The 13,124-nt window shown below is 37.7% G+C and overlaps 1 protein-coding gene across 1 annotated transcript; it reads right to left on the bottom strand.

The window, feature by feature from the left end:
* Nucleotides 1-5,001: 5,001 nt before the first annotated feature.
* On the bottom strand, nt 5,002-10,082 carry LOC136071060 (protein NRT1/ PTR FAMILY 5.10-like). Its single transcript, XM_065781899.1, has 4 exons — nt 9,821-10,082; nt 9,505-9,722; nt 7,495-8,042; nt 5,002-6,054 (listed from the first exon to the last, which is right to left on the bottom strand). Exons 1-4 carry the CDS (start codon nt 9,933-9,935, stop codon nt 5,238-5,240), a joined length of 1,698 nt encoding a protein of 565 aa, XP_065637971.1. The 5' UTR covers nt 9,936-10,082; the 3' UTR covers nt 5,002-5,237.
* Nucleotides 10,083-13,124: the final 3,042 nt, after the last annotated feature.

Here is a 13,124-nt window from a genome sequence, read left to right as displayed (position 1 = left end):
CTTACATGAAAAATCTTTAATATTTCATGCAAGCATGGTGATAGCAAAAGTCATGGTGGTGGTGGTGGTGGTAGCAAAGGTGATGTGGTGATAGTGGTGATAGTAACTGGGGAAACACTGGTGGTGATGATGATGGTTGCAGTGGGTGAAATGGTGGTGGTGGTGATGGCAGTAGGCCGGTAGCAATGACAATGGTGATGTATGATTGGATGATTGATTCAGGAAGTTTTCCCTCAAGCTCTTTGTTAGATTTTATAAAGAGCTTAAGATTGTAAATGTAAAATTTAGACTATTAATTCTCATTTTCTTTGTTGAATAAATTTATTTTACTTCTTTCCCAAAAAAATATATATATATTTTACTTGTATGAAAATGTAAGAGATTGGACCTTTTGGTGTGATTGCAAGTGTCTTCCATCAAAAGTGACAAGTTGTGGCTGTGGATTCCAATCAGGAAATTAATGTCTCGAAAAAAAAGGGGAGAGGGGCGAGGGGGGCGGGTGGGTAAGGCTGCCTGCAACCTCTCCCGAATCCTGCAAAAAATGAAAGTTTTGTGCACTAAGTATAATCTTTTATATGTATAAGCAATGGTAAAGATGAAGCTTTGGTGCGATGACTTGTGTTTTCTCCCAGAAGCAAAGTCTTAGGTTCAAGTCTAGGAATGAGCCTCTCCAAAACCAACAACAACAAAACCTTGGTTCTGAAATTTTCTGTTTAGTTGTGGATCCTCAACAGATCAAATAGGAGCGGCCACATGTATTAGCCTCTCCCAAAAAAAAAATTTGAGTAAGGTTACCCACCAAATGTGGGAGCTTTGTGAACTAGATACAACCTTTTTATCAGCAATAGTGGTGGTGTCGGAGATAGTGTTATAGTGTTGCCAATGGCGGGGAGTGGTAGCTGCCATGATGGTGGTGTGGCAGCAGTAGTAGTTTGGCGAGGGAGGCAGTGGCAGTAGTGTTGTTGGCAGCACAAGGCAATTGAGAAGGTGAGTGTAGGGAATGCCTCTTTTGGCTTGCTTCTGTTGACAACATAAAACATTTTTTCGTTGATTTTTTATTTTTGTTGTACTAAACACTAGAAAATATGGAGAACATTTTTCCATTTAAACAAAATAGAGCACTAATTCTTCTCCTCTACTCAATATATTCTTAGATGTTGGAATGTGGATGTTATTTTTACAGATACAAGGTTATCTTATCACCCTTGATTCTTTTTTAGTAGATAAAGGGGAAAGGCGGAGTGCAGGTTGGGGGAAAGAGTAAGGAAGAGAGAGAGAGAGAGAGAGAGAGGGAGAGGGGGGGGGTTGTTTGTGAAAGAAAGGACTGAAACTGAAACTCAGGAATTGGAAATCAAAGAAGACAAGTTATAACGGCTAGTTTATGTCTAACGGCTCTTAGACTAAACGCTGCCGTTTTGTGTCTGTGTTAAAAGAATATTAATGAATTAAGAGAAACGGTGTCGTTCTACTTATTGGAACGGTGTAGTTTTATGTCAACCAGATATAAGTGTTCAAACGGTGCCGTTTCGATGTCATCCCTCCCAAATGGTTCTGCTTTGAAGAAGCTATGTGTTGGTGCTATGCAGTTAGGATTTCAGCTCTAATTGTCACTGAAGCCAGGTCCTTCAGCTCCGGAAATCACGGCTTATAATCTGGAGTTAGTTCTTAGTTAGTTAAGAGCAGTCGATACTCTCTCTCTCTCTCTCTCTCTGGAATGATCAAGTCTGTAATGTACTTAATCTATAAATATTGTGGGTACTGTGTATTTTATTTTAAGCTTGACAGAATTGAAATAACTTTCTCTGGTTTCTCTTTCTGTTTTAATTTCTCTCTCACCTTTCCTTTGTCTCTGTTACATTGCTCATCCGCCATTGTTGAACAATTCTTTAAGCTTCAAATTCCTTCATGGTATCAGAGCCTATGGCTTCAACACCTGAAACAGATACTACTCAATCCACACACACAGCTCCTATCCATACAACCTCTTTTCAATCACCACTACTATTACTCTCAAACATGTCCAATCTCATGTCAATTAAGCTTGATTACAATAACTACATTCCATGGAAGCATCAACTGCTCACCATACTTGAAGCTTATTCCTTGGTTGAACATATTGATGGCACAGCACCAAAGCCATCACCTTTTGTACTTGATCCATCAGGAAACACAACTTCAGTTGTAAATCCAGATTTTCAATCCTGGAGAATCAGGGATAAGGCACTCCTTTCCTTGATAAACTCAACCCTCACTCCACAAGTGTTTTCACTTGTTGTTGGTGTAACTAGCTCAAGAGAAGTTTGGAACACTCTCTCTAACTGTCACTGAAGCCAGGTCCTTCAGCTCCGGAAATCACGGCTTATAATCTGGAGTTAGTTCTTAGTTAGTTAAGAGCAGTTGATACTCTCTCTCTCTGGAATGATCAAGTCTATAATGTACTTAATCTATAAATAGTGTAGGTACTGTGTATTTTATTTTAAGCTTGATAGAATTGAAATAACTTTCTCTGGTTTCTCTTTCTGTATTAATTTCTCTCTCACCTTTCCTTTGTCTCTGTTACATTGCTCATCCGCCATTGTTGAACAATTCTTTAAGCTTCAAATTCCGACATACTCAACTCTACTTTCTCCTTTAAAAACCGATAGCCAGATTTGCAATTGTACTTACCATCTTGTGAGAGAGGCCAAAATAATACATCCTCAAAAGCTGTTCAGGACAAAGAAATATTTTTTAATAATTTCAGCCTTTGCAGACACCTCATTTTGTACCCAGTTAATAAACTTTAGTCCCCGGTCCCAATGATGAGCTTGACATGTTTACAAAAAGTAATTGAAGTTATTTTAATAGTTTAGAAGTAATTACAACTCAAGAGTGCTCAAATCGCTTTGAAAAAGCTGAAAAATGACATTTGCTCACTATTTTAACCATACCTTTTGATCCTAAAAAAATTTTTGAGTTAGATTTATTTCATTGGAAAGTAGGCATCCTGGGCTTCAAGTTGAACACAAATTTTGACTAATTTGGACTTATATTGAGTAAGTTTGACCATTTGAAGTTGGGTCAACTAAGCAGTCCGATTTTCTAGATTATAAAATTTCATTTTAAGGGCTCAAAACATCATGCTTTGATGTGGGCCGGCCCATAGACTCTTGGGTACGTTCAAAGACCATTAAAAGGCCCTAAAAACCCTAATTTAAGCTTATAAATACTCATCTTATGTCTCCAATCGAAACCCTAGCCAGAGAGAGTTATTTTTTGGCATCACCTTCTCTAAAACCCTAATTTTCTTTTCTAAAACTCTAGGGCAGCACCTTTGCACGTTTTTTTTACAAATTAAAAACCTCTCTTTAGTTACTTCTAAGGTAGAAACTATTTTCCCAAATCGTTTTCTAAAACCTTTTCAATTATAAGTTTGTTCTTGAGTTGTAATTATCCTAAAAACTATTGTTTTCTTCAATTATTCTTGTTCTTTCAATTAAATCTTGTTCTGTAGGCACTGAGGGGCCCGTTAAATATCAACCAAGTTGTGTTCTATAAGTAAGGTGAGACTCTCTTCATGGCTCTTCCTTAATTTGGATATTTTATAACTTGTGTTCTTATTGCTCTTAATTAATTTATATATTATGCATGTTTAGAAATATGTTTTGATTTATTTGGTTTTACTTTGTTGTGTCTCACCATGTTTTGAATGAAGAGTTAGATTAATATATTAGAAGCATGTTAGGTTTTGTTTGATTGTCATTTAGTTGCTTGCTTAAAAACTATGTTTTTGGGCGTATATGCGTGTGCATGCTCTATGCATGTGTACGTATACTTCGTACACTCGAAGTATGCGTACGCATATAGTTGGGATGCACATGCATATCCTATTTATGCGCACGCATACTCTTGCTTTTTTGTTTTCTTTATTTATTTTTAATCTCATGTTTAGGTCTTGTTAAGTCTAGTTTTCACATGTTTAGCATTAGAGTTGGTAGAATAACATGTTCCACATGCTTGGATTGATAAATTAATAATTAGGGTTTATGTCTTGGTTGAACGACATGAACATTCATGAGAACTTAAACATGCATCGATGCATAGGTTTTGAGGTGTTATGGTGTAGCGAGGTAAGTAAAGGTAAGTCATGCATATGAATACGAACATGCATCTTTAAATATGATGATTGGTCTCCTTGATTGATGAATATCATGATGCTAGGTTTGGATGATTGAATATGCTTGATTAAATGCCTTGTTAATGCTACTGCCTTGGATGTGCTTATTGCCCTTGATATGTATTTTGCTAGATGAATGGTAGGGGTTTTTTTGCTATGGATAAGTGTGGGACATTTGCCACATTTTGCCTGTTATTGTGTGTGAGTTTAAAATAACATGTTAAAGGACCCTTTGATGGGATTAGGATTTGGAACACAATAAGTGAAGGTTGACCTATGAGACGGGTGGGGTTGGGTGCCTAATATCATCCCATCCCATACCTAAACTCCAAACATGTGCTCTAGTATAGATCAGTCTTTCTACAAGGGCGCTATATTTATGGTTCCTAGATCTAATCTAAGTAGTAACTCCATTTTTCTCCATCACTGTCCACTCGGCCGAGGCGTACTTCCCCATTGTACCCACAGCCTCCCTTGGTGCAAATCCGCCATCAAGCTCTTTTTTGTAATACATCTCTTCCTATAAGAATGCTCCACTAAGCATATGAACCCGATCTAGAATCTATGACCTCCATAATAGAACAATTAGGGAAAAACCGAGCTTTGAACACCTTATGAAAAAGAGATGATTTGTTGTGTAGAAGACGCCAAGCTTGTTTTGCAAGAAGTGAATCATTAAAAAGTGCCAAAACTATAAAGGTGAGGAATTATGAAGGGAAGAAAAGAGTCAAAAATGGGAGAGGTATGGTTGGAACAAGAGTTGAGAATTAAAGGCATTAATTGGAAACAAGTGCTTGACATGGGACAACAAAAGATTGGCAAAGTTAATTGCCAATGCTCTAATATAATAGAAAATGATGATTATGCAATATATTTACAAACATATTTAGAGAAAAGGATAAAATATTGTAAATAGATATACATGGCTCACCTCTCTACACAAGCCTCACATCCCATATGCTGCAACCATGTATAATGATTATACTGCAACAATATGAGAGCACACTTCACTCTTGTGTATTAGCCCTACCTTATTTGCTTACTACTTACTACAAATTGAAGTCAACTGATATGACTGTACCTATGTTTTACTTTTCCTATTATAAATGTAAAATTTTGCAAAATATACATAAGGAGCCAATGCTGCTGCACTGAGTCCGGCAAGTAGCCAATAGAAGTAATCAAGATGTGCCCGATTAAGATTATCAGCAAACCAACTATTTTTGCCATCCCTACCAAACACTTCTTCAATGACAGAGACGAGAAAGCTACTTAAAAAACTCCCGACCCCAAAAATACTGATATAGAGGGCAAGACCCACACTTCTTAATTCAATTGGGACTTGATCATAGAAGAATTCTTGTAGGCCAACCACAGTGAAAACATCAGCAATTCCTGACAGAACATATTGAGGAAGAAGCCACCACGCACTCATAGGAATAGTCACATCTGGCATATCAACTAGCCCATATTCTTCAGCAGTTTTGAGCCTTTTCATTTCAACTAGAGCTGCAACTACAATGCCAATGGCAGAGAAAAGCATCCCAATTCCAATTCTCTGTAACATCGTGATGCCAGAGGGCTTTCTAGTAAAAGCTCTTGCTATAGGAACAAAGATGCGATCATATATGGGAATGACAAGAATAATGGACAGGCCGACAAAGGACTGTAGTGAAGCAGCTGGTATCTCAATGGCAGGAAAAATTGTTCTGTCCATGGTAGCACCTTGCTTGGTAAAGAAAGTTGTGATCTGAGAATGCACAACAGCATATGCCAAGCTCGTAACCCATATTGGAACAAGCCTAAGAACTGTCTTTGCTTCTTCAATGTCACTAACAGAACAAACATTGCCTTCTTCTTTTGAACCATCTGGGAACAGCAAGGCTTTGTTAAGAAACCTGCAACATCACAGGATTCAAAATGCCCTATAAGAGGACTTGTTATCTAAATTAAATAACCAATTCAAAGTTGTCTTAGTGAGTCAACTTCTATTACAAGACGAGGAAGGCTTGTCCAGTACCTGAGAATCACAATATGGCCTTCTTAATATAAGAGAAGTTCATCGTACTATTTTCAAATTTGTTTCCCTTTCTTTGTGTAAGCAGAAGTCCCTTGTGTCATGCTAAAAAGTTTCATCCTACAAAGATGTAAGAGCCCTCTAATCTCTAAGGTGGGACCACTGTCAGGTGGTATATGTAGTTTTAGTTTAGTGAATAGCCACATAACATGGATGCATAGTTGTCAACTTCCAGAGTAACTATACCTTACCTTGAATTTTGTGGGGTTTGTGAGGGTGATTGGTAGACAACCCTACCTTCAATTTTTAGAGAGGTTAATTCCTGACTTGCAACCTATCGCTTTTGGTGGAAGGCACTTGCCATTACACAAAGATCCAATCTCAATCTTAAAAGGCTTGCAATTAATGCACCAATGAAAGTGTCAAGGACAATGACTAGCCCTCAATGAAATCAAAATGGAAGCACAAAAGAGAGTCCGTTTGGAAGCCTCTTGAAAACTTGATAAATTAATTTTACTAGTACCAATTCCAAAACTCGATAATTTAATTTTACTATTTCCAAGTTCTTTTGAAATTGTCAAAGATATTGTGAGTATACTGAAATAAAAGCTTATCTAAGACTTCAAATGTACCATAATTTGTTACTGGACCTATATTGCTACATTTCTATTTCCCTTTTCCTCTTAATTTATCAGCATATGCTTGAAATGCATTTATCTTACTTGAATTGTTCAGAGTTATGGTGTGGCAGGGTTGCATGAGCTTCCTCTTCAATAATTATTGCCAAAGGGGTAGTCCGCTGCCAATTTTTAACTGCAGCAACAAAGACTCGACCAATCCTCACAAAAGGGCTTTTCTCATCCTCTTTAACACTATATCGATAAGTCCTTTTTTTTTTTTTTTTTTTGCAAGATCTTATTCTTAAGGAGTGTTAAGGTCAAAGGCTGTTTATAAAATCTTATAGAAGCACAAAAGAGAGTCTGTTTGGGAGTAATTATTAGGTACTCCCGGAGCACGGAAAATGATGTTCTTTCTTCTAACATTTATAATAGAGTCCACTTATTAAATTTTTGGTGTGATCCACCATGAATTTGAGAAGATGGAGTACCATTTCTCTATACTCTGAGAGTACCTAAGAATTTTCCTCCGTTTGGAAGCCTCTTGATAAATTAATTTTACTATTTCCAAGTTCTTTTGAAATTGTCAAAGACATTGCGAGTATACTAAAATAAAAGCTTATCTAAGACTTCAAATGTACTTAATTTATCTATTTCCCCTTCCTCTTAATTTATCAGCATATGATGAAATGCACTTATCTTACTTGAATTGTTCAGAGCTATGGTGTGGCAGGGTTGCATGAGCTTCCTCTTCAATAATTATTGGCAAAGGGTTAGTCCGCCAATTTTTAACAGCAGCAACAAAGACTCGACCAATCCTGAGAAATGGGCTTTCCTCATCCCCTTTAACACTATATCGATAAGTCCTGGTACCAAGCAAGAAAACGCCCAATGCAGCAATCATCAGAATACAAGGAATTCCAAATCCCAAACCCCAACTAAGGTTTTCTTGTATGTAGCATGTGACCAAATTTGTAACAGCAGCACCCCCACATATACCAAAATACCACCAGTTGAAGAATGAGCTTTTGGCTTTGCACTCCTCAGGATCTAGTCCATCAAACTGATCAGCTCCAAAAGCCTGAACACAAGGTTTGTGTCCACCTTGCCCAACTGCGACTATATAAAGAGATAAGAAGAATAAAATTACTTGGAGCTGACAAGTAGAACGTAACATAATTTTGTTGGCGTCTATGTAATCAGGAGTGCTTAGAGAAGGAAGCATAGCCGACACAGTCAGCAAGCCTAGTCCCTGTGATTCATCCCAATCCAAGTCAAAGATTATTTAACAGAAAAATATGACAGAAACTTCTAACACAATGCTGAATAAGGCATTTCTCTCAAACTCAAGATTACGTATAAATTAAGGTTCAGCATGTGCCTTTTATTTAGTGGGCTAGCACAGTAAATAAATATATATATATATATATATATTATACGGGTTAATTAGTTCTGTTAGTTCAGGTGTTAATTTGCTCTGTTTTTTCTTTTAGCACATAGCATATCAAGCAAGAACAGAATAGGATTGAGGAATAAAAAATTTTGCACCTTGCCTTTCCACAGACTTATGTACAATGTTGACTGTCTCAAGAGCATTCATACAAGATTAGACCGTCAACATTGTATTTAAGATGCCATATATGGGGACTTGTGTCTAGGAAAGATATTAGAAAAATGTTAAGTATTGGACGAGGTTGAATTTGGTCTCTCAACCATTAATTTCAAAACCAATACGATGTCATCCTTGAGTCTCCCTCGCACTACCCATCAAAAAAAAAAAGGCTAATAGTTGAAATTGACTTGATTTCTGAATTTTTTTACATGTTTTATAATAACCTTTTCATGTGTGCCCAATTGCCATATTAGCTAGTTTTGTATAAACTTAAGAGGGAAGAACTAAGAACCTAATCGATATTGAAAGTTAATGGACCAAATTAAACAACTAAAAACTTTAAATTTGACATGTTTTATCAACTTCTACAAATTTCTCTTTCAAGGTAAATAGGCTATAGATGAGAAAAAAATATCAATCAACCAGCAAATTGGAGAAGCATTTAAGTTCAAAATAGCTTTAGTCTATTTGAAGCCCATTACAAATGTATCCTTACAAAGTCAGACCCTAGATTTATTCAACTTTAATTCATGGCCAGAAAATGGAAAGGATCCAAATCCATAATGAAGATGTTAATATATTTAAATGTATTTAGGCTTTGTATTAGGGGGTGAGGGGGAGTTGAACTTGATCTTTCAAGAGGGGCAAGTTTCACAAAATAAAGCACAGTCTATAGCTGTAGGGTTGGGCTGCATGTCATTCTTATCCCACATGTGTGGTTCCTACATACACGGTTTTACGAGTGTGGATTTTACATAAGAGTTGTTTCAGGAAGTGACCACGCAAATGAAACCAATACTATTACTTTTCTTATTTAAAAAAAAAATATATATATATATATATATTAAAAAAACTATTACTTGAATAAATAAAGTCCTGAGCACAAAAGAATAAATTGGCGATGTACAAGACATTTAGCACAAGCAGCTATTTAATTCCATGGTTCCAAAGTTCAAAGCAAAGAACAAGAAGCTATTTTTAGAGCTCCAAATTATTATACAATGGTTATTAGTAAGTGAAAAAAATGCCGTTAGTGGAACCCAAACGAGAAAATGTTAGTGTATAAAAAAAATGTGTGGTTAGGAGAGAGACACAGACGTACCAAGACGTAGATAAGAGAAGCAACGACAATGGTGCGGTAGCGACCCAGAAAAGAATCAGCCAGGAATGCTCCCAAAAGAGGAAGCAACGACGCTGTTCCGGACCAAACGTTAACGTTCTCCGCCGCAGTGGCTGTGGACTGACCCAGCGGTCCCGTCAAATACGTTATCAAGTTCGCGCTTATCCCGTAGTATGCAAACCTCTCCGCCACTTCCACACCTATATATAACATATCTATCACAAAACTCACACACAAAAACAAATATATGAAATAATTAGTGGGTACTGTACTACTCATGTAGTGTTAGAAGTGTTACCTATGATGAAATATGATGACCTCCAGCCACCAGTGTTCGATCGGAGGACTGGGCGGCCTCTGTAGTCTACGGCCCCATCCACAGTGTCTGTCAGTGACACAAGTGGGTTGTCCATGTTAGCTAGGGCCGCCTATCTTCTTTGCTTTCCTTCTACTTTGGACTTTCCCAACACTTCTGAACCGTTAAAAAGAGTTTTTCCTAAAAGCAAGCAAGCAGGCAACAACCACGAAACCAGGGTAAACATATTTCGTTTTCGTACTTCATCAACATGTTCCTTCCATCCTTCCTCCTGTTTCTTCTTTTTCTTTTTTTCTTTTTTGTAAAATGGAAGGAATAAGCAATCGAATGGGGGAACATATTTAATACATTTTTTTTTTCTTATTCTCATTTAGTGTTTTTCTTCCTTTACAATTTAATTTAACATGGACCATTCATATTAGCTTTATAATTTTAGTTGTACAATTTTAATTTTCTTTGCACGCGCTTTTTTTTTTTTTAATTTTTTTTTTGAAAAATTAGTATTATTATTGTGATGTATGAAAACTTATACGTATTGTTATTTTAAATATTGGGTAGAACTGTAGAAGTAACCATTTAACTAAAAACATAATCATAATCATAGGGCGTGTTTTTTCTTATCTATACTCCAAATTGATGAGGCGAGGGACATGCATACATGGGTTTGAAATAGTGCTATGACAATAATATACAATCTAAATTTGGATATAGCAAGGAATTTATTTCATTTTTTTTTTTTTTTTTGAGAATGAGGAATTTATTTCATTGACTACTGATTTCTTCCAAAGCATACCGACGGCTCAAGGATCATGTAAAATCAAATGTAAAATTTAGTTGTTTGATGCCATACAACCACTATATTTAAAGGAAACCTAAATTATCATCTAATTGGGGAATTTTTAGATAATCCTAACAAACTATATAATAATTTCATTAATATAAATCTATCCCAAAAAATGGAATATATCTCCATTAATTTGATAATTTCTACATTGATGACATTTAAAAATAAAAAATAAAAACTTTCATATTTCCTTATATCTGTCAATCACGTTTTCTTTTTCTCTCTTTTTTTTTTTTTTTCATTTTTTTATATTAACGTTTATTAGAAATTATAATTTCAATAGGATTTAAACTCTGTAATTGTAGGGACTCAATTTGGATTTGACCCTGAGTATGAATGGGTTTTCAACCCAACAAACCCAAACAATAAATTTGTAGAGAGTGGATTGAAGGTTTAGGCATTGGCCGTCGTTCACTAAGCATGAACTCTCTTTTATTAAAAAATACTTAAGAGTTTATTTACAACTGGAGGGATGCTCCTCGGCCCGTGGCCGAGGAGCCCCTTTTTTCTCCTCCTTTTTCCCTCCTCCTTTTTTACTTTACTTGCTTTTCTTATATAGTCTTCATTTTCCTATCTCCTTCTTCCATCTGTTGATCATCCATTCGCCTTTCTTCTGGCCGTCCGTCCCATCAAAGGCCTTATCAGTACTCAAGTGGTTCACTCTGATCAACGTTGCCCTGCTAAGGGGTTATATCCTCATTAATGCGGCCAGAAAGGTTAGGTGAATGCATTAAGTGTGAATGTGACAGCTTGCTCTGGGCTTGTCCCTTCCCAAAATTATCCTTAGTATGCTGAGGACGAAGAGGTCCTCGGCGCGGGTCAAAAAATAGGCTTTCCCCAACTTAGCCTTGGATGGTCAGTCTTCCTCGGCGTCGGCCTTGGGCCTACTACACGATAGGCTGAGGCTATCAAGCCCACGGGCCCCACAATAGCCCCTCAAAACCCTGCTGCACGTTCCCTCGGACGGGGAGGAGGGTTTTGATACCTACGGGCCCTCTAGACGAATCGCCTCACTTCGGTTCGTGCTAATGCTGGCGACTTTTCGACTGCCCGATGTGCGTTTTTTGCGTTTCAAGACTTAATGTATGCCCACATTAAATTTTAGCGGCACCACGTTTTCCACTTTCAATGGCGTGATGGTAATTGTTCGGTGGGGATCTCCTGCTTTTATGGGCAGGCAGTTACATTTGGGGAACCTAAGGGGGAGAATAAGCACCTGTTTGAACCGCCTGGTTTCCTCATTTTCGTGCTTACAACCATTGATGCGTATGATTTGAATCTGGTTCAACTTGCACACTACCTGAAGAGAATCGTCATATTTTTGTAAGTCTTCTTCTTCCAGTGACCCCAAATTTTCCTTAATTCTATTCCTTCTTTTCTTCTCTTGGAACTTTTAGTTGTCCTTGGGGAATGGGTAAGTTTAAGAAGTTGGTTGAGTCCGACGAGATGATGAACAACTTCATTGTTGACTATGGGATACCCAATAATGTGAGTTTGAAGTACTGTGAAGAAGGGGAGTGGTACATTAAGAGGAGAGAGGGTGAAGTCGTGATCCCGATAGTCGCTTTCGTAGAGGGAGGGATGAGAATTCCTATGAGGCCAGTGACCCTTAATTACCTTAGGCATTTTCGCCTGGCTCCTACCCAGTGTGCCGTGAATGTATTTAGGATATTAGGGTGTGTAGATACCTTGAATGAAAAAATGGGGTTGAGACTGACTCACCACGATGTGAACTGGTGCTACAACCTTCATCACCTGAGGGGTAAGACGTACTATATGAAGACAAGGGATGATAGGGTTCGTCTCATCCAGTGTCTTCCTGATTCCAATAAGGGGTTGACTCAAGATTTCCTTATAGTGTCGGGGGAGTGGCACAACGGTTTTCATTGCCCAACAGTAGAGGGAGAGCCAGGTAGGGTATCCGAAGTAGGAGACAATCTAGGTTTCAATATTTTTATGTTAATAACTGTATATCCGCTTTGGTTTATTAACCACAGGAGTTTCACTTTTCTTTTCGTAGATCCGCACGCCTTTGCACGTCATTTCCACCTGGTTAACAAAGCGGATTTGAAAACTGTTCTTAGGTCGGAACTTTTCCTGAACGAAACTGATAACCAGGTTAGAGCTGCTCATCAAATCCTCGGATGCGACCCAGCTCAGAAATCATTCCCAGTCCCGAAGCACGTAATTAGAGCTCGTGACCCTCGGCTTACGCAGATTACCGTGGTGGAGGACGGTTTTGCATTTTTCGAGGGGTCTTATATACCTGAAGGCATTCCGCTAGCAGGTCCCTCCTCATCCCAACAAGTAATGGTGGCCGAGGAAGGACTATCTAAGAAGGCAAGGGAGGTGGTTGAACTGAGTTCTTCTGAGGACGAATANTATAATGGTGTGAATAGTTTTACCATAGGCTTGGGTCCGAGGACCATGCAATACCTTGGT

The sequence above is a fragment of the Quercus suber genome, unplaced genomic scaffold (assembly GCF_002906115.3).
Source record: "Quercus suber isolate HL8 unplaced genomic scaffold, Cork oak 2.0 scaffold_282, whole genome shotgun sequence".
Classification (NCBI taxonomy): Eukaryota; Viridiplantae; Streptophyta; class Magnoliopsida; order Fagales; family Fagaceae; genus Quercus; species Quercus suber.
The sequence above is the reverse complement of the archived record's forward strand: the minus strand, read 5'-3'. Positions and strand labels throughout refer to the sequence as shown.

Excerpts from the sequence above, each read along its gene's own strand:
- LOC136071060 (XM_065781899.1), bottom strand. The coding sequence starts at position 9,935 with ATGGACAACCCACTTGTGTCACTGACAGACACTGTGGATGGGGCCGTA. Across the intron at positions 9,723-9,820 it reads GTCATCATATTTCATCATAG|GTGTGGAAGTGGCGGAGAGG; the intron begins GTAACACTTCTA and ends TGTTATATATAG. Across the intron at positions 8,043-9,504 it reads CTTCTCTTATCTACGTCTTG|GGACTAGGCTTGCTGACTGT; the intron begins GTACGTCTGTGT and ends GATGAATCACAG.